General features: G+C 39.7%; 1 protein-coding gene across 1 annotated transcript; it reads left to right on the top strand.

Moving 5' to 3' along the window:
• Positions 1 to 36: 36 nt before the first annotated feature.
• SCP2 (sterol carrier protein 2) lies at positions 37 to 18,527 on the top strand. Its single transcript, XM_083867585.1, has 16 exons — positions 37 to 149; positions 2,270 to 2,324; positions 2,884 to 2,955; positions 3,415 to 3,546; positions 4,199 to 4,263; positions 5,024 to 5,150; positions 5,837 to 5,900; positions 6,177 to 6,263; positions 6,926 to 7,076; positions 7,838 to 7,985; positions 9,556 to 9,663; positions 11,530 to 11,683; positions 14,180 to 14,273; positions 14,845 to 14,974; positions 16,332 to 16,411; positions 17,629 to 18,527. The coding sequence occupies exons 1-16, from the start codon at positions 108 to 110 to the stop codon at positions 17,722 to 17,724; spliced, it is 1,605 nt and encodes a 534-aa protein (XP_083723711.1). The 5' UTR covers positions 37 to 107; the 3' UTR covers positions 17,725 to 18,527.
• The last annotated feature ends 1,959 nt before the right edge of the window (positions 18,528 to 20,486 follow it).

Genomic DNA, 20,486 nt, shown 5'->3' with positions numbered 1-20,486 from the left:
GGCCCCGCCCCGGCGTGGCTGAGGCCCCGCCCCCGGTGTAGCTGAGGGCCGGCGGGACGCGGCGGTGTCACCGGGCGCAGTCGGTCTGTCCCGCCGCCGTCGCCATCATGCAGCGCCGAGTGTTCGTGGTGGGCGTCGGCATGACCAAGGTACCGCCGCCCTCCCCGGCACCCCTGTGTGCGCGGGGGGACGCGGCCCGCGCCAGGCCGGTCCCGGCGGCGCCCCCGGGCCGTTCCCCGCGGGCTCTGAGGGGAAGGCGCTGCGGGAGCCCCGCGCCCGCCCCGGCGCGGCTGGAGCCCCTCAGGGGGCGCGGGGGCACCTCAGGAGCGCCCTGGCACAGCCCGGCCCCGGCCCGGCGGCGCAAAGTTCTCCCTGGCTGGGGGTGTGGGGAAGGCCGGGCCCCGCCAAGGTGAACGTGGTGCTCCACAGAGCGGGTCGATAGAGCAGCCCTGCAGCGGTCACCGTGTCCCCGTGTCCCTGGGGCCTGGGCAAGAGTTAAGGGGGGGCAGGGCCCTGCAGGGTCCGCAGGGGCATTTCTGTTCCTGGGCCTTGGTTGTGAGCGCACAGCCCGCCCGCTCAGCCCCTCCACAGCTCCACAGAGCAGGTGTAGCCAGGTGGGCCTGGGGCTCTTCTCCCAAATCACAAGTGACGGAGCAAGAGGAATTGGCCTCAAGTTTCCACAGGGCATGTTTAAGGTTAGGACTAGGATTAAGTAAAATTCCTTCATCGAAAGGGTTGTCAAACCCAGGAACAGGTAGCCCAGGATAGTGGTGAAATCACCATCCCTTGGGGGGACTTCGAAGACACGAAGATGTTTACTTAGGAGCAGGATTTAGTGCTGAATTTGGCAGTGCTGGGGTAACAGTTGGACTTGATCTTAAAGATCTTTACCAACCTAAACCACTCTATGATTTTCAAAGAGGAGCAGTAAAACAATCATTTTTGTCTTGATAGATGAATCCTAACACAACTTTGATATTTGCCAGAATAATCAGAAGCTCCTCCCCCTGGCCACCTTTTAAATAATGACTTTTTGTCCTGTTGGGTATTTCTCCAGCATGCCATGTAATAGGGGAGGAATTGAAAGGTTAAAGACAATTCTGTTAATTGTGTTTATAGGACTAGATCACACAATGTACTAATAGAAGTTATTGAGCTCACTTGTGATGTCTTCATGGAAGAGACAAGTAAAACCTGTCAGACACCATACTGCATCCTAATTATTTTACAATGTATTGCTTCTATTTAATTAACATTAATGATGTAATGACTGCTGAAGCTCGTTGTATTTTCTCACACCAACATTCCACATTTTCTGTGTGTAACTGTCAGTTCCCCAGTGCTCTGCATTTTCAGAAGTGAATCAACTCAGTTCCCAGTTCAGCATGACCTGAGGAACTGTCAGTACTCCCTTCTCCTCTCTGTTAGCCCAAGCAGTATCAATCACTCTTACAGACTTCTACATTGATCAGCTCACCAACTGTTTTTTCTTATGAGCTTTGCTGTGCAGGTTCTCTGTCTAAATTAACAAAAGGAGGCACTGCAGAAAGTACAGCTAAGTGGTACAAATAACTGGGAGATAAGCAGAGGGAGGCAGCAAATTAACTTTTATATATTCACAGGGGACATCAAATGATTGGTGGGATTGTAAGTGGTGAGCATGAGGATTTCTTTAAGCAGAGACACTTTTTGTTAATGATGTACAAATACAAACCACATGTAGTTGTGGTGGTCTCTAATGAGTCACACTGCAAAGAAAATAGAAATGCCACCTCTATCAGCTGTGAGGAGTAAGGTATGATAAATTCTCTACAAAGAACAAACATTTTCTTGTTACAAATAGGAATATAACAACAACAAAAAAAGTGGAAGGGAAGTATTTATCAAAGCTCTAGTGAAAGTTATGTCATATATTATGATGAATCAGTGAAGATTACAGTTATTCTCTGTCCTACCCCCAAGCTTTGGACAGGATTCTTGTCCATCTCCACAGTCATGGATCTTGTTTAACACTGACCAGAAATGGCCCTCAGCTCCCATAAAGTTGTACTATTTTCTCCTTTTATCCATTGCAGGATCTGGCAGCAGCACTTGGGAATTGTAAAGATTTGTACATGCACTTTTGGGTCAATGAAATTACATTGTTTGCATTATATAAAACTTACTTCTAAATTAAATATAAAGCCTTTAAATATACTAATTTGAGGGGAAAAAAGAATTAAATCTCACAGTGATTTATTCTCAGCTTTTTTTCCTTTTCTCTTGCCAGTTTTCAAAACCTGATGAGAAGAGTGCTGATTATCCTGACATGGCTAAGGAAGCAGGTAATTTAGTAATAAAGCATTTTGCTTGATTGCTGATGCTTATTTTAGATCTTACACCAAATATTTTATTACAGACATGAAGGAAAAGCTACTGTTCAATAAATAGGCACATCTGAAAAACAGATTTAAAACCACTTTCAACAAATCCATAACTGCTCTGTCCAGGTCAATCCTTCCAGGCTGAAGCCAGCAGGATGGTTTAAAATTGGATTGTGCACTTAAATAATTTAATACTTAGCTATATTATTCAAAACATACTGTCATCGGAATGAACAACCTTGGTGCATGAACACAGAATTGATTGAATGAAATTTTCTGATAAAAAAAGCTTGTTCAGAACTCAAAATACTGTGAAATTGTCCTTGTGAGTACAGAATTGTCCTTATGAGGTACAAGACTATATTGACCATTTGCACCATATAATGAGGAATTTCTTCAACTCTCATTTGTGAATGCAGAACTCATAGTCTAGGTTGGCTTGTTATGGTTGTGAGAGCTGCTTTTTTTTTTTTTTCCTTCAATTTTAAACTTTTTTTTAACTTTTAAACTGTTTTTTTAGGCCAGGCAGCTTTAGCTGATGCTGGGATTCCTTATTCAGCAGTGAAGCAGGCATGTGTGGGTTATGTTTATGGTGAGTATTGTTTGATTGGGATGTCACTTCTGGGACAATTGCAGACATCTGTCTGGATAAAGTATCAGGGATGCCATCAATAAGCTTTCTATTAAGTGGAAATCTATTTCCATTCCAAAAAGATTTTTCTGTTTACTTTCCTTCTGGTTCTCTATTAATGACCCAGCTGAAGTAGGGTCAGTCTGCTGTGATACCCAGAGCAGCCCCAAACCACACTAAGACCCTTCTGTCCAGTGCAGTTATGTCCCTTTGATTCACAGCCTGTGGAACACAAACAGGACAAAGTTCTGGTTTTAGAATCTGAGGAGTTTCATCTTATTTCTGGGGTTCTTTACTGTGCATACCTGAAAGCCACACTCAAGGGAACAGCTCAGAAGTTCAAGTTTACAGTGCACATACATGGCAGGATTTCTTTTTCTGAGTTTGTACCTTATTTTAATGTTGTGTTTCTATTTGAAGGTGACTCAACCTGTGGGCAGAGGGCAATCTACCATGGTCTGGGTCTAACTGGCATTCCCATCATCAATGTTAACAACAACTGTGCTACTGGATCCACTGCTTTGTTCATGGCCAGACAGCTTGTAGAAGGAGGTGGGTTGTTTTGCTCTGTGCAAACCCAGAGATTGTCTGGCATGCAGTAGGATGGGGTGTGTGGATGTACATGTATTTTCCTGTGTCATGAGCTGAATAAACCTAGTCAGTTCTGCCAGTTAAGTGTTTCTGCACTAATTATTTGGAGGAGTGCAGAACAAGTGCAGGCACTGGATCCTCCAGGCTGAAAAGAAGAGTTTGCTAAAAAGCTTGGCTTTTTTCTTTTAACTTGAAATTAATACACACTGACAGACCATGCTTTGAACTGGCAGATGAGTATTTCCTCCTGTTTCTGCAGTTCCTTTGTGGAGTTTGATACTTTCTTGCACTGATGCTGATGTTTCTGTAATGAGAACTATAGTAACACTGTGTATGATTTTTTAGTGTTTGTAGCTGAGACATAAAAGCTTGGCTGTCTATGAGAATTGCTGTCAGAGAGTTAAACCCCAATCCTGTAGTGATCTTTCATTCTTAGGTATCAATATCTTTGTATCAATATCTTGTCCATCTTAATTTGACTCTCAAAAATGAAGGAGGAAGGAAGAGCAGCTGGTAGATGTTTGCGTACATATGATTGTAAGGAATAGTTATTAGTACATAGTGTCATTTGTAATCACACTGTGCTTTACAATGTCACACTTTTTATTTTAAGGTCTGGCAGACTGTGTCCTGGCACTGGGCTTTGAGAGGATGGCCAAAGGATCTCTTGCTACAGGTGTAAGTGTCTGAAACACTTGACATGTTTTGTGTTTGTACGTGAGATACCCTTCCTCATTCCCTGAGATATGTTCTCAGTAACACCATTTGCAACACAGCAAATCAAAGGATTCTGGGTCTTCTGTCCTGATGCTTACTCAGCTGACCTGTTAACACACTCTCACAAAAACTAAGGGCTTTTTGACTCTTATTTGTTTTTACTGGAGAAGTGTGTGTGGGTTTGTTGTGTTTTGCCTTAAGGCAAGCAATATTAGAGCCCATATGTCATTTAACTGCAGAACTGCCAAATTCAATAATATATTCAAGAGGTTTGGGTGAAAACTTAAATTTAGCAAGTGATAAAAATGAGAAAGAGTTATCTTTTAACATGCTTTATGATATTTCATCTAAGCTTCGTTGAAAATACGAATAGAGTATCAATTTTATAACTTGAAACTATATTAACTGTAGGATTTTAAGTGAGCTGAAAAATACCCAAAGTCCCCTGCTGAATAGTGACTGTGATAGAAATCATGTAGCAGTGACTCCTGCCATGAATCAGTGCAGGGGTTATAATGTTAAGCATTTTCTGCTTATTTACTCTTTTTTAATAGCTGGGCAATTATCAATACTTCTGAACATGTCATTGAAGTGTAATATACTGCCCAGAGACTTGTTAAAATATTAGAAAAACCTTTCATTTTCTTGGAATCTTTGACAGTTTTGTGGTGATGTTGAAAAGAAAAGGAAATTATGATTTGCTTTGTATTTCTGTTTTCAGTTTGCAGACAGAACTAATCCGATTGACAAACATTTGGAAATTATGATAAATAAATATGGCCTAGCAAGTGCTCCAGTGGCACCTCAGATGTTTGCAAGTGCTGGCAAAGAACATATGGAGAAATATGGTCTGTGAAAATACTTTTTTTTCATTGTCTTTCTGAAGTGATTTAAAAATAATAGGATTTTGTTTTAAGAAATGGTAGCATTAGGGTTGCATACCTTCCTGCATTTTATCCCTGTGCCTTAGGATAGGTAGATGGGCAAGGGGCTGAACTGTTTGGCAAAAGCTGATTTAATAATTAATTTAATTAATTTGATTTAATACCTAGTACAAGGCTGCTGCCACTGCTGTTTGCTACCCCCTGACCAGACAAGGGAATTGGCTCCAAGGAGACAGCCTGGCCTGTTGTGCATCTTTTATTTGCACTTTTAGACTATTATATGAAAAAAATACAGACTTAGACTCTAATATTTCACTGCAGCTGTTTTTGCACTGATAGGAAAATGAGCATTTAAGTTTCAATAATACAGTAATACATCAAATAAAATGCACTTGTTTTCTGTGTTTTTATGTAATTGTTAAACGTGCAAGTGAGTTGTTCTGTCAGGTAAAACTCAGCCATGTTTAGTAGTCTTTATCTAATTTTCCTTATTTTCCTCAGCTGGGTTCTAAGGAAAGCCTTCATCACAGAGTGTCTCTTGTAAAGATGCTTGTAAAGGTCATATTCTTATGACACAATATTTAAACTGTTATGTCAGCACTGTTTGAGTAAACAAAGTATTTCAACACAGCTATCTTTCCCCTTTTCAGGGACAAATCCAGAATACTTTGCCAAAATTGCGTGGAAGAACCACAGCCATTCAACCAACAACCCGTGAGTCACGTACTCTGCCTCTGTAGTCAACATCCCTCGTTGTTAAAAAAATTCTTGCACAACAAAGTAGTATTTTTTGGAATATGCTGAGAATATTTTCAGCATATCTTCTTTATTATGGAATGAGAAAATAAATAAGTTGTTCTAAAAATAGATAAAAATTAATTCTCTGTTTGGTGCCTTGTACTTTGTAGAAAGAGCTCTGTGGTTTCCTAATAGTGTGATATCAGTATGTCTGCTGCTCACTCTGAGATGGCATCTCTGTGTTTTCCATAGGTATTCCCAGTTCCAGAAGGAGTACACATTAGATGAAGTTCTGCATTCTCGCAAAATTTTTGATTACTTGACTGTCTTACAGTGTTGGTAAGGAGAGGACTTTGCATTGTGAAGTAGATCTTGATGTTAAGACAAATATGGTAGGACATCTATTTAAATAATGTCTGTTTGTGTGCCAGTTATAATTTACAGATTGCTTTAAGTAAAACTTTTTTATAAATAAAACAAATGTGGGAACTCTCTCATGAGCAAACACCAGATACTTGCTCTCAGTGTAATACAGTGAGCTGAAATAAGTTTTGTACTTTGGGGTTCTCATGTAGTTCTGTTCTTTCCCTAATGTGCATCCATTGCTGTTAAGTGTTAATTCTTCTCTTCAGCCTTTCCTAAGCAGTCTTGGAGGGTGTATATATGTTTTTATATGTTTATAGCCAACTAGAAGCTTTGATTTGTCCTAAATTGAAAAACCTTAATGACACATTTCTCTTTCAATGTAATGATTTTCAAAGGTATGTTATAAGTATTACTGAAAGCATTGATGGAATAAGTGCTGAATAAGCACTGAATAAGGAATAAGCATTGATGGAATTTATAGTTTCAGTGATATCAGCCAAAGAAAGTGGGGTTTTGTTTGTTGGTTTTATTTTTTCGTTTGTATTAAAAGACAAATCTATGGAGGATCAACAATCTAATGAAGATTGACATTACTGATTTAGAACAATAATATCATTATTTTTTCCACCAATCAGTCCAACATCAAATGGTGCTGCAGCTGCAATTTTGGCTAATGAGGAGTTTGTGAAAAGGCATAAGTTGCAGCCAAAAGCTGTGGAAATTCTAGCCCAGGTGATGGCTACTGATTATCCAAGCACATTTGAAGACAACAGTTGTATGAAGATGGTAGGTTTACAATTCTGTGTTCCCTGGTACTCATTGGGGTGGTTTTTCTAAGGATTTTGTTTATAGTTTTGGGTTGGTGTTTTCTGGGGTTTTTTTTGGTTTGGTTTTGGGGGTTAGCTTTTTTTTTTTTTTTTTAGTACTTGCAAGTTCTAATGATGCTGTAAACATTTTAATGTCAGTGAGCAAATATATGGTTTGTGGTGAATGTAAAATTGATTTCATCTGGACAGATATGGAATAAGCAAGGAGTATGACTGTGGAATGACAATAAGTAACTTATAAACAGGCTATCAGAAACCTAGTTTTTAACAAATTATTTACAGGGTGTTTTTCAAACAACTTGAACAGCAAAAGAAGATTCCTTTCATTTCTCTCTTTATAAAAGTAATGAAATTTAAAGCAATCAGGTGGATCATAGAAAAAGGTAACAAGACAATTTGAGGATTTGTTTCTAGGCTGATGATTTGAGTCATTCAAAAGAACAAGTTGGGTTGTGATCAAGGTTTAGGAAATAGAGGATATTCCCCAGAAAGGTTTTGCATGCCAGCAATAAGCCTTAGAATGTGTTATTTCTTTCTAGACAATTTTTATTATATGAATATCAAACTCTGACATGTGATGCATTAAAATAAATCAGAATACCATCTCCTTCTTTCACTGGCAGGATCTATAGAAGCAAAGTTAAAATTAAGTGTAAAAATTAAACTGTGAGCTATATTTCTGTAATGATATTTTAACACAGAATTTCTCCCTTTTTTCAGGTTGGCTATGATATGACTAAAAAAGCTGCACAAAAATGTTTTGAAAAAGCAGGGCTGAAACCTACAGATGTTGATGTGATTGAACTTCATGACTGCTTCTCAGTTAATGAGTTAATCACCTATGAAGCTCTGGGACTGTGTCCAGAAGGTAATAGCAGCAATGGAGATAATTATTTTATTAAAATGGAACACACCAAAAAGACCCAAATTAAGAACTCCTGTGATCTCAGTCTTAAGGCCCTTTTTTGGGGCTGGATTCTATCATAATCTTACCCCAAGATTTCCCTTCATCTATGTATTTCCTTTTAAGAAGATAAAAATAGGACAAGAGTTGCCTGTGGGAGGCCTTAGCAAGTCACTGATCTTTGAAGCATCTTTGCCTCAGAGTTGTTGGCAAATTGTCAAGGTGCAGCTAAAGTCAACTGTTTAACAGTGCTCAGTCTGCCCAGATTAGTTTAATGTCAGTGAATTTGCTGGATTTACATCATCAGTGGCAGTGGAAATCAGCTCTGTGTAAGTAAAATCATTAAAATTTTCTGCTGAAGAGGGTATGTTACGGTTTCAAATTAATAATGCATTGAACTGCTATTTCAGTTTGTGATATATTTAAATTCTAAACATATTCTTGCTTTGCACAGATTATCATCTGATATAATCTTTCTCTAATTTGTTTTTAACTAATTGTGAGAAAATACCACAATCTGGCACTAGGTGGTGTTTGAAGTCTGAGCTCTGTTACTGAAACAGACGTTTATGGAACTACAGGAAGAGTTGTATGTTTGCCTTTGAATGCTTGCTTTCTACTGTAATTTTTTGCTGTGTTTTTATGGTATCTGCAGCAAAAATGGTAAATGTTTGACATATTTAAACAGGGGCATGAAGCTCTTTAGGTTTATTCCTTTAATTGATGCAGAACAATCCTGGTGGTACTTGTCTATTTACTAATTAGCTTTGTGCATTGTGCTGTTCTCACAACCCTTAATAGTGTATGAAACTTATCTTGGAATGATAGACTAATTAGGCATAAAGATAAATGAAATGGCAGAAACCACTGTAGGTTTAGATGGGCAAATCTACCCTGGTATTCTCATTTAAGGGCACCATGGAACCATGAATGATGTTTTTTAGACTTCAGTGTTATAATGTAAGCTGAAGAAGCTGGTACAAGAATAAATGAGTGAGAGCTGGTTAAAAGGGAGAATTGTCTGTATTCTGCAAAGCTAAATAAGTCCAAGCATTAGTCTTCTGAGTGCTTTTATTTGCTATTTTATATTTTAATGTCTAATACAGCCCAAGTTACCATTAGTTTGCCTTTGTGGCAAGGGCTTGTGTCCTACTTGGTGTTCACCCTCCAAGTCCTGGGAGTCACAAATTACAACTAACCAAACCGATAGTTATTACTGCAGTTTAATGAACAAAATATAAATAGCTTAATTATGCCGATTATATCATAATGTTGTATATACCAACAGAACAATTCAACTGCAAATTAAAAACAATTTAAAGCAAATGCTTCTCTTCCATGTTATACTTTCTCCAATGGTATAAGCAAGTGTCATTAGTGTAGTTTGGCTCGTTTTTGCTCTTTGTGAAATATGAGCTGCAGCATTTCCTAGAGTTTGACTGATATGCAGCATCTCTGGTAAGTTGCAGCAGAACTGAAAAATCACTTACAAATTAAAAAAGAACATTTTTCTAACATAAATACTGTTTTATAGGAAAAGCATGTGACCTGATCGACAGAGGAGACAATACTTATGGAGGAAAATGGGTTATTAATCCCAGTGGTGGCTTGATTTCCAAGGGACATCCTCTTGGTGCCACAGGTATGCAAAACCACTTAATTACATACTTCATTACATTACAGATACAGCTCTTGAGCAGGCAGGTGCTTCCCACCTGTGCTTGAAATGTGAGGCCTCAAAGCTTCTTCCCAGTCTTCTTTCCAAATAATTCAAGTGTTGGGGCAGGTTAACACAGCTTAACCTTTCCTAAATAATTGCTCAATAGTACAACTTCTGAATAGTATTTGAATAATTATTCTAATATTATGTCATCCTTTAAAATTCTGGATTTGGGGATTTTTACTGCCTCTGAATAGCCTGCACCATTGTTAGCTGTACTGGAAGCCAATTCTTTAAGTCTTGGATGTCAAAATATTTATCTGATGTTTACAACAGAAGCTCACTCAGTCACTCCCAATTTCCCACCAACAGAGGTTTTCCCTTTTTCTGTTTGTGTTTTTTTCTTTCTTTAAACTACTGTGCTTGTTTCTAAATGAGTTGGCTCTTGGACAAAATGCATTTGTATTTGTGAAGATAATTTGCCCTCCTTGTTTGGAAATGAGAAGTTTGCAGAAAACTGGGGAAGGTGAAACCTTGTAAAACACCAAATCTTAATCTAAACAGTTGTAACAGTGAGATACAATTTGCAGTTAAGTGTGGGGGCAGAGGAAGTGTTAGGAAACTTTGGGGGAAAATGGTTCCAGATAAATGTGACTGTGGGTATCTGTGACAGTATGAGAATATTGCATTGCCAGGTTTGTGTTAATTTTTGTCAGTTACACAGTGATAAAAGCAGAGGCACTTCCTGGCATTCTTGCTTCTCCATTGCCATGGGATGGAGGAAGAGTCAGTAAAATGCAGAAAATGACATGTCTCCAGCCTGTCAGCTTCATTTTCCTTGGAAACAGTCTTGAGACCAGTTATATGCTAAACAAGGGTCATTTAAATCCTCTTAAATATCCAAACCATTCCAGGGCAGGCTGCACCACAGTACACACCCGCTCCTTGAGGCTGAGAGAATGTGAATGAAACCTGTTCATTCTCATCTATGACTGTAATTTTAAAACTCCTTAACTCATCTTCTTCATAATGTTCCAGTTGGTAACGTGTAAAATTCGGTGCATGAAATGCAGATTCCTTGGCTGCCTTGTCCAAAGACCTGTGCAGTTGTCCAGAGGAAGGGAGAGGAAGGGATGAGGGAAGGAGAAACGTGTGAGGTGTGTCCAGAGGAGGGCGGTGGAGCTGGGGGAAGGTCTGAAGCACAAATCCTGTGAGGAATGGCTGAGGGGGCTCAGCCTGGAGAAAAGGAGGCTCAGAGGGAACTTCTCACTCTCTCCATCTCCCTGAAAAAGAAGGGTTGTAACCCAGACAGCTAGAGACAGGATGAGAGGATATAGCCTCAAGCTGTGCTAGGGGAGGTTTAGGCTGGACATCAAGAGGAGTTTTCACACAGAAAGGATGGCTAAACATTGGGCTGCCCTGGGAGGAGGTGGAGTGTTGAAGGAAAGACTGGCCATGGCACTAAGTGCCACGGTCTAGCTGACAAGCTTGGTGCTTGGTCACAGGCTGGACTCGATGACCTGGGAGCTCTTTTCCAACCTAATTAACTCTGTGACTGTGCGCACAGTGGGACTGAACCCAGTCCAGTTTGTCTGTTTGACTGGAGAAAGAGCTGATAGAACAGTGGGGAGAGACTGTGGGTAAACATAATCAGAGAGCGTCAGGGTCGGGGTGCCAAGGGGTTCCCCTTCCTTTGGGTTTCCAAAGGCCATCAGTTCACTCCTGGCAGCTCGGATCCCTGGGATCTTGTGGGAGCTGCTCGGATCCCTGGCAGTTTCCCCAATCCCTTCCCTCGCTGGTGGCGGGGGAGGCCGCTGCCTGAGGGCCGCTCTGCGCTCGATGTTTCAGGTCTGGCGCAGTGCGCGGAGCTCTGCTGGCAGCTGCGCGGGCTGGCGGGGCGGCGGCAGGTGCCGGGGGCGAAGGTCGCGCTGCAGCACAACCTGGGCATCGGCGGCGCCGTGGTCGTGACGCTCTTCAGGATGGGCTTCCCCCGGGAGAGCAGGTGAGCCGGGGCTGACACACGCCGGGGGATCGCCCGGCACGGGGGGGAACCGCGGGCGGCACCGCCAGGCCTTCCGGAGCGCTCAGCTGGGGTTGGACACAGCGCACGGGCAGAGCGCTGCTGGCCCAGCCGGGCTGTCCTGCCTCCTGTGCCCTCCAAACTTAGTTGGTTTAGAGTTATTGCCGCTGCTCGAGGAGGAGATTGCCCTGTAAACTAAAACACCCAGCACGTGTGACTCTTGTGTACCTGCGGCACTGCGGGTCTGTGCTGACGTTACAACTCACACGCTGTCGTGTCACATTATTCACTGAGAGTTATTGAAAAGTTCAAACTGGCTTGTAGAAATGGTTCTTGTGATTGTCTGTAAGGAAGAATAATGTTCGGAGGAAAAAAAGTCACCAAACAAATAAAAAAACATTCCAAGAGTAAAGCACACCACATTAAAATTAATTAATTGAAATTAGAGATCTGCCAAAACCAGCACGACATCCATGGGAGCAGAGAAAGCGCTGCTTTCACTGCTAAGATTGTTACTGGTTTAGTTCTTTGAAGGATTGATTTCAATCCTGTTTCATGTGATACTGTAATTCCTTAGAATTCAGGTGTGTTACTGTCTACAGAATTTGCAATTGTAGCCTATTTCATAGTGAGAGAACACTGCTGTGAAAGTGTCTGCACTCTGCTGTAGCTCAGTGCTCCAACGGACAGGATTTGAGAGAAAACACTTAGAATTAATATTATTCTGATATTTCAGGGGAGACTTACAATACAGTTCCCTTTGTGTTTTCACTTCCAGCTTTCCTTAGAAAGATCAACCAGCTTATTGTGGTATTATGGCTTTTAAAGCTCCATCCCAGTGCTTTGTTATCTCTGAAAACCTGTGAACAGCAGAATTAATCATACATTGGCCTTTCAGAAAGAAACATACTCCTCCTTCCCAGCTCGTATTTCTAACATCTGTGTCAGCTAAACCTGTGCAGTTCCTGGGAGGTGACAATATAACTTGTGGAAGAGGTGATAAGAGAAGGCATTGAACTTTGAAGTGACTTTTTGTAGTGTCAGGAGTAATAATTTTGCCTCTTTTTTAATGCATAAGAGGTTGTACCATGTGAGAAAAAAGATAGAGGAAAAATATGGATTCTCTTCAAACATGCTCATAAAAATTCTCAGTGGGTGTTGGTACAGTTTTAAATTTGAGGGGAGAAGACTGTTAGAGGGAGTACACCTTTTTCCATTACTTTGAGCTTTGTCTTTAAAAATATTATCACTTTATGGAAAGAACCTGTTGCTATTTTTTTATCATCACTCTTGAGGTGCTGCTAGAAGTACTCCTTCCTGTCAGGGAGAGCTTTTCATGTACAGATAATATTTCTCCTTGATAGAAACATAAGTCTAATTTACTATGGCTCATTTCACTTTCACTGGTGTTCAGAATTTTAAAAATACTTTCTTAAGTACAACTCAACCCAGAGAAATCTTAGCAATACTGATTTCATCTTACACCAGAGAAGCTTAAAACCCTTTAATTCTCCCAAGGGCTGTGTGTGGGAGATCCCTGACACAGGGAGTTGCACCAATAGTGTCAGACTCTGGAATGGAACAGTGTGACTGATGTGCTCAGACACCCCTTATGTAACTGAGTTATGATGTGCATTGTGTAATTAAGGGAAAGGTGGTGAAACTCTGTGTTCACGAAGGTCCTTCACACCAGTTTCCTCCAGCAGTGGATGTACAGTTAATCACTGGTTCCAGATCAAGCCTGTGGCTTTAGTAACAGCTGGTAAGACTCTGCATCAAGGCAGCAGGACTTGATCTGTTTTGCATTAGTTTTTGAAACAGTTCTGCTTTTTGTTTGGTGGTTTTTTCTGAACCTTACAGTTTCCATGGTGTTAGTCCAGCCTTGGTTTATCAGCAAAATGGATGTGTCTCCTTCAGACAAGGCAGTGCCCACTCTTGCTCCCCTGTCACACATCTGCAGGGCAGTTTCAGAACCACCCAGAGAGCTCCAGCAACACTTCTTGTGCAATTCTGTCACTTGAGCAGTATCAGACCTGACCAGAGTTTTGGACTCTGCTGCCAAGAGATGGTAATAGCAGTGAACTCGTTCCTCTTGCTGCTTGAATTGCCATTTCTTTGGATGTGTCTCTGTACTTTGGCTCTTTGTGCCACTGTAGAAATCAAGAATTGGATTCCATGTTGCTATCAGGCCATGCAAGGTGATTTCTCCAGAGTATCAGGAATAAGATTAACGATTTACTTTCATTAAAAAATTAATCTTCAGTTCATACACACAGAACACCCAGATAACCTGGAGTGATTTAATTCAAGCTGTAATTGTAATTCAAGTGAGCAAGCTTCACTTTGATATCAGAGTTGCTCAATACTGTTAAAATGTTTCTTGCTGGTGTTAGGCCTATTTGGAGATATGATCATTTGGAGATGTTGAAAATATGATTTAAAGTGTTTAAATAATTGTTTATATGTTTTTTGTTTCAGCAACGGCCGTATTGCGGCTGTGCCTCTCAGTGCAGCTGTGGATGGATTTAAGGCACACCTGGTCTTCAAAGAGATTGAAAAGAAGCTCCAAGAGGTATCTGACTACTTCATTTACCTACAACAGGATTTTAATTGATAGCAGGATGTGTGTGAAACCTGTTAGGAATGTTTTAGCATCCATCATTTCCTCAGGACTGTTCATTGAAACAAATGTTTCAGATTTGGATTTTGCCAGAAACCTTTTACACTGTGCCATGATTTTAAATTACTTTTTTCCAGATAGTTCCTATCTGCATAAGGATATTTCAGTGGAGGCAAGTTTAGACTGTGTGTGAGGAGCTTGCTAAGTAACCAAAGAAACTTTGTGCTTTGTAAGTGTGATCAGAAGAAGAAATCACATTTTGTCAAACTTATGTCAGGACAAGGCTATCAGGATTATTAGGAATATTCTTCTTAGTTTAATAGATTTCAATATAGATAGTCATAATTTGAGGGTTTTTGTTTGTTTAGCTTTTTTGATGGTTGTTTAAATGATGCCTAATGGGGGGAATAGATATTTTTATATTAGTAGAAATGGTGAAGGTTTTTTAATTACTTCTGTTAAATTAAGACTAACTGAAAGTTATGTTGAAGCAAATTACTTTCTCATTCCATGGTCATTACAGGAGGGAGAGCAATTTGTCAAGAAAATTGGTGGAGTCTTTGCCTTCAAAGTAAAGGATGGTCCTGGTGGGAAAGAAGCAACTTGGGTAGTAGATGTGAAAAATGGTAAAGGCTCTGTGGCACTTAATTCAGGTCAGTACTCTTTTATTATGTCATTACAGAACACACATAAAACTAATGAATATAGACGCATATTCTGTTCAGGCTGTAGTGACCTTGAGCAAAAATGATGTGGAGTGACCTTAATTTTAAACTTTTCTTGTTACTGACACTTAATCCATAGTGTTTCAGACCAAGAACTAAACATCTTCTACTCTAGAGATAACAGTGCATTTTCTTAGAGGCTACAGGGAGATCTGTGATATGACTTCACAGGAATCAGAATGGGGAAAAAAAAGTGAAAATCAAACCTAAGGGATTTTGTTGCTCTCGCCTCTTAAAATTCGGGCCAAAAATGTAATTTGTTGGTGTTTCTTCAGTTGCTTTACTGGAGACACTGGTAAGCAGTAAACTGGTCTGCCTTGTCAAGTTACTTCTCCTCTGCAAGTAGTTAAGCAACAAAACTTGATTGGTTTCAGTGCTGTACCAGCTGACATAAACTTCAAGTTCCATTTTGAAAAAGGCAGAAATAAGAAACAGATTGGGTGGTGTTGGGGAACCCCATAAAAATATTGAAAACACAGGATTTGTACTCTGGTAATAAAAATGGAAAATAAACTAAGACAGGAGCCAGTCCTCAAAATCTGATGTATCCATGAACCTTCATCACAGACTTTTAATTAAAAATATGACAGGGGATTTGATTAATAAATTCATTGTTGTGTTATTACAAAAAGAAGACTGTTGCATGGAAAATAATTTATCAAAGATTCCAATGTAATAATAAGGTGAGTGTAAGAAAAGATGTGTGCAGGTTTTAGCCCTTTGGTTTACACATCACCATTTATATCAGAGCTTATTAAAATAATTTTCCAGCTTACTTCTAGTAAGAAGATCCTAGAAACTTCTGTACTTGAATTAATTCAAATGAGTGCTTTCAGAATGCACATGTTGTTCCCATGGAAGGAGAGGGCAGGAAATGCCTGAAATGTCAGTAACGAATATCTTCAGAATGTCACAGGGGAAAACTCATCTATTCCAAGCTGATCTTCATACTAGCAAATATAAGCTTGATAAAACTGAAAGATGATTATCAGTGCAATGAACATTCTGTCTGGATACAAGTAGATTATTATTTCTTTTCAAGGAATGAATTTTCTTAGCTTTTCAGGAAGGCCCATCTTTCTTCAGTGTTGGGGTGGTCTGTGCTGCAAGGTGGCCCAGCTGCCTGTTGGCTTTGGGTGGCCTCTTGCTGATGTTTTTTAATGGCTCTTACTTGTACATACTTCAATTTTCTGACCTGTGGTCTGGAGGGACGTTCCACATAGTTGTAGCTCCTCTAACTGTTTCATTTCTCAGTTTGAATCTTCTTTCAACTCGTGTCTTGCAGATAAGAAGGCAGACTGTACAATCACAATGGCTGACACTGACCTGCTGGCACTCATGACTGGCAAAATGAACCCTCAGACTGTAAGTACAGCAAAATGACCTGATCAGGGAGCTGCTTGGTTTGTTTTGAATGTGTTTAAGTTGAAAACATTTGAATGTTTTCATCCAACATTGCCATGGCTGATCTGAAAAATGACAATTCTTGGTGTGCTCAGAACAAATCAGCCAAAGTGAGATTCATCAAGAAGGACAGGGATGTATGTCAGACATCCTGCAGGGATGTGTCCTGTGTTACATCCCAGGAGATACAATAGTGCTTGGTTTGCAGAGAAAAGGGGCAATCCAGTTTTTGCAACATGCCATAAGGAAAAAGGAATGTGGGCCTCTCTTTGAAGGGCTTTACCCCCATAGCTGACATTAGTGTAAGGAGTCATCTTGATGGTGAAAAGTAGAAATTGAAGTGAGCATCCACTGAATGCCTGGGATTATTTGCTGTTGAGTGGGGAGTTTGGGGGATTTGGTTTGGTATTTTATATTTTTTTTATTCCTCTGTATGCCAAAAGCAATCATCATGTACTAGTAAACCAGATGTTTAAGTTAATTGTAAATTGCTGTTCTGTGCTTCCAAATTTGAAATGCTCTGAGTAACTGTTTCAAGATTTTGGTCTGGTAATCATGGGGTAAATTTTGCAAACTGAAATTCATCTAGGAGAAGTTTTAAGTTAAAACACATTATAGAAACGTTGTAACATACATGTAGAAATTTCAGAAGCAACTCCAGCTTTACATGTACACTTTGAATATTTTGGTGCATGCAATTTATCTCCTTATAAGGTCTGGAGGAAAAAAATCCAAATTTTTGCATGTCAGTTTCACAAACAAGATTTGTAAAATTGAATTGATCAGGAACAAAGCCAGTTAAGGCTGAGCTCAGAAATCAGTTGTGGCACCCACTGTCACTGTGGCTTTATTGTTTGCAGTTGAAATAATCAGCTTGAAATAATCTGCTCTGAACAGTCACCACCCAAACATGGGGTGTTCTGCCTGCTCCAGGTACAGACCCATGGCTGTGATAATCTAAGAAACAAGCAATTTATTCTCTTTAGGTATCACAAATAAGAATACAACTTCCTCAGTTGACTGTTGTACAGTCAGACAATGCATTTGTTGCTGGATGTGTGTGCCAGAACTGTTGGAATTCCCAAACTGCTCATCCATCATAACCCAGAACTGTCTGGAGGGGTGCATTTGGGACAACATGTTGTATTGCATTTCACAGAATCTTTCTTTCTTTTCAGGCATTCTTTCAAGGCAAATTGAAGATTTCTGGGAACATGGGCATGGCAATGAAACTTCAGAATCTACAGCTTCAGCCAGGCAAAGCTAAACTTTGAGCTCAGTAAAGTAAATAGTCAGTACTTGATATTCTTGACAAAAAAAAAAAAGTAGAATGAAACTAGACATTATCAATAATAAATCAGAGGCTGGGTTTGATTTGGCCTCTCTCACCTAAATTCTGTTGTTAGAGACCTTAATTCTCTTAACAGTTTCCATCGGTTTCTCTATGGCTAAGCTTGAGGCACTAACAGTTAAAATGCTACATGGTGGGGTTTGTGACAGCTTTTGTTCTAATCAATATGGACAATTTTGTAAAAATTAGAGCTGAATTAGGCTGCTTCCTGTTGTTGAGGTTAGTTGGGAAGGAAGAGAGGAAAGTTATAAATAGTTTGGCTTATCAATGGAATGATTTGCATTTTTTAAAGGCTGTAATAGCAGGTCATACAAATGCTTTCAGACTTGCATTCTAACAAGTTTGCTGCTGCTTACATTAAAATGGTCTTGTAAAGGGGATCTCTGACAACATTTTTTTAGAATAAGTTTTAGGAATTTGCTATAAAATACTTTTCTTATTACTACTTTGGAATTAAAAAATAAATGAAATATCCAGAAGTAAGCAGGAACTAGAATGCTGCTCTGAGGTTCACAGGATTTGATAATACTTCAGCTTGAAAACAGATTAGGTTTGCCAGGAGAGCAGAGAGGGAATATAATCAATATGTTACCTGTTTTCTCCTGGTAAAATCTCATGTTGATCATGATGAAATTCTTGTCAGTTATGTAAAAGCTTTAAGTTCTGTTTTGGGAAAATGTATTCTGGTTGGAAGTTTAATAGAAAATTAAATATACTTTTCCTGTTCCTCTGTGTGTCTCTTTCTCAGATTTATAAATATGGATTTCATGTTAATGTACTAAACTGAGTGTTTTATTCAGGTTGGCACCTGCAGATCTCCACTTTTTCCTCCTCAGGCATTGTCAGTACATCCATAAACTTCACCTCAGTCCAGCAGACACATCTCACATCCTCATATACTTGGGAACTTACACTGAAACTTTCCCTTCTCTGGCTTAACTAAAATAATAATAAAAGAGCAAATTCAAGCCAGTCATTCTGCTTCCAATAGGGAATGGTGACAGATTGCTGAGCAGTAAGAATGGCTCTACTGCATCAGACTAAAAATATTTCTGGCCTGCTGCATTTTCTCCCTGTTGGGTACCTTGGAAAGAAGATGAAGATGGCCCAATCATCTGGTTACTTAGGGTACTTTTCTAACTGCCACTGATTGTCTTTTTTTTTTTTTTTTTTTTTTTTTTTTTTTTTTTTTTTTTTTTTTTTTTTTCCAGCTCACAAATTAGAGCCAGAAGTGATTATGTCTGGATTGTCTTTCATGAGTTTGTCCAGTCTCTTTTGGAATCCTGGGACAGCTTGTTTAGCATGGATCATGAGTTTCTGTACCTACACATCATACAGAATTAAACTTACTCCTTTCTATCCTATACTTTGCAGTTTTATACCTCATTTTTTGGGGGGCTTTGTGTTTTACTGGAAGAACAGTGAACAGCTTCAGAGCACTCCTGGTGTTTGTATTCTTGCCCTGTCTTCTTCAGGCTTCACAGCTTACAGAGAGGTCATTATGTTTACCTGTGTCACATGGAGAGACCCTTGTAACCTTCTGTCCATCCAGGTATCCTTCCTGCATTCTGCATTCCAATTGTCCTGTTAAAAAAATTCAAGATACAAGAGCATTTTCTGCCTCTATTTTTCTTTTCTTGGTTGCTTTTCTGACCACTCCTTATTTTGGGGTGATGTTTTCTCAGGTCTCTTAAAACTGAAGGCTGCTCATTCCTTTCATACTCAGTGCTTATTTCTGCCCTGTGAAACTGAAATATTTTAAATTACTGTTCTGTATTCATCAGTTCATTTGTATTGAATTTTCAGCTCTCTTTTACTGCCCAGGAACTCAGTGTTCAGGCCTGGTCTTTAATATCTGGATGAATCAATGTTTGTGACCCCACTGTTGATCATCTTTTCCAAGGCATTAGTTTTCTGTTAATTAGAACAAACATGGCATTGCTCCACTGTAAACCTTTAAAAGTACAGTCTGGTTGTACAAATGGTTTCCTCCTGTGCATTGTTTATTGACTTATCTAAAGGACTGGAATAGATAGGAGTCATATCTCTCAAATGAAAGCAGTGTTTAACTCTCTGTAAAATAACAAACACTTGCTCTTGTGTTCACTGCTTTTTCCTAAGTTCTTGCCATTTGGCTTGTGGGTTAAAACAAAGGGGAATTACAGGATTGCAGCAGTAATTCTGTACAGAAAACAACTTTTTCCTCCTCTTGAATTACTGACACTACCAGAAGAACTCTGAAGAGGTGTCTGTTATGCAAGCTAAAAACATGCCTTTTCAAGAATTTTGAGCACAGACACAACATACTGTTTAATTAAGGCAGAAAATGAATTTTGAAATGTAAACAAGATAACATAGATAATAGTGGTCCATCCCAGTAATAGTTCAAGTAAGATGTGCTCGGCTGCAGAATGAGATTAAGTTCTTTTGGGAGGAGAAGTTGCATGGAAATATGAAGGAAGAAAAAAGTGCAAAAATAACTTTGGATTTGTTTGCTACCAAGAGGAATAATATCCAAGGGTAAGGCCTCGATTTCTCCCTCAGAGAAATCTGGGTTTGCACAGGCCTGGGGCTTTCAGGCTTGAGCATGTGCAGCTGTGATGTCATCAAAACAGAGAAATCCCAGATTAAACCTTCCATTCCCATCAGCAGTAGGTAGAGGGAGTAGTGCAAAGGTTAGCACAG

This window comes from Zosterops lateralis, assembly GCF_965231275.1.
Source record: "Zosterops lateralis genome assembly, chromosome: 9".
Taxonomy (NCBI): domain Eukaryota; kingdom Metazoa; phylum Chordata; class Aves; order Passeriformes; family Zosteropidae; genus Zosterops; species Zosterops lateralis.
Note: the sequence above shows the minus strand (reverse complement) of the source record. Positions and strands in the feature narration are given on the sequence as shown.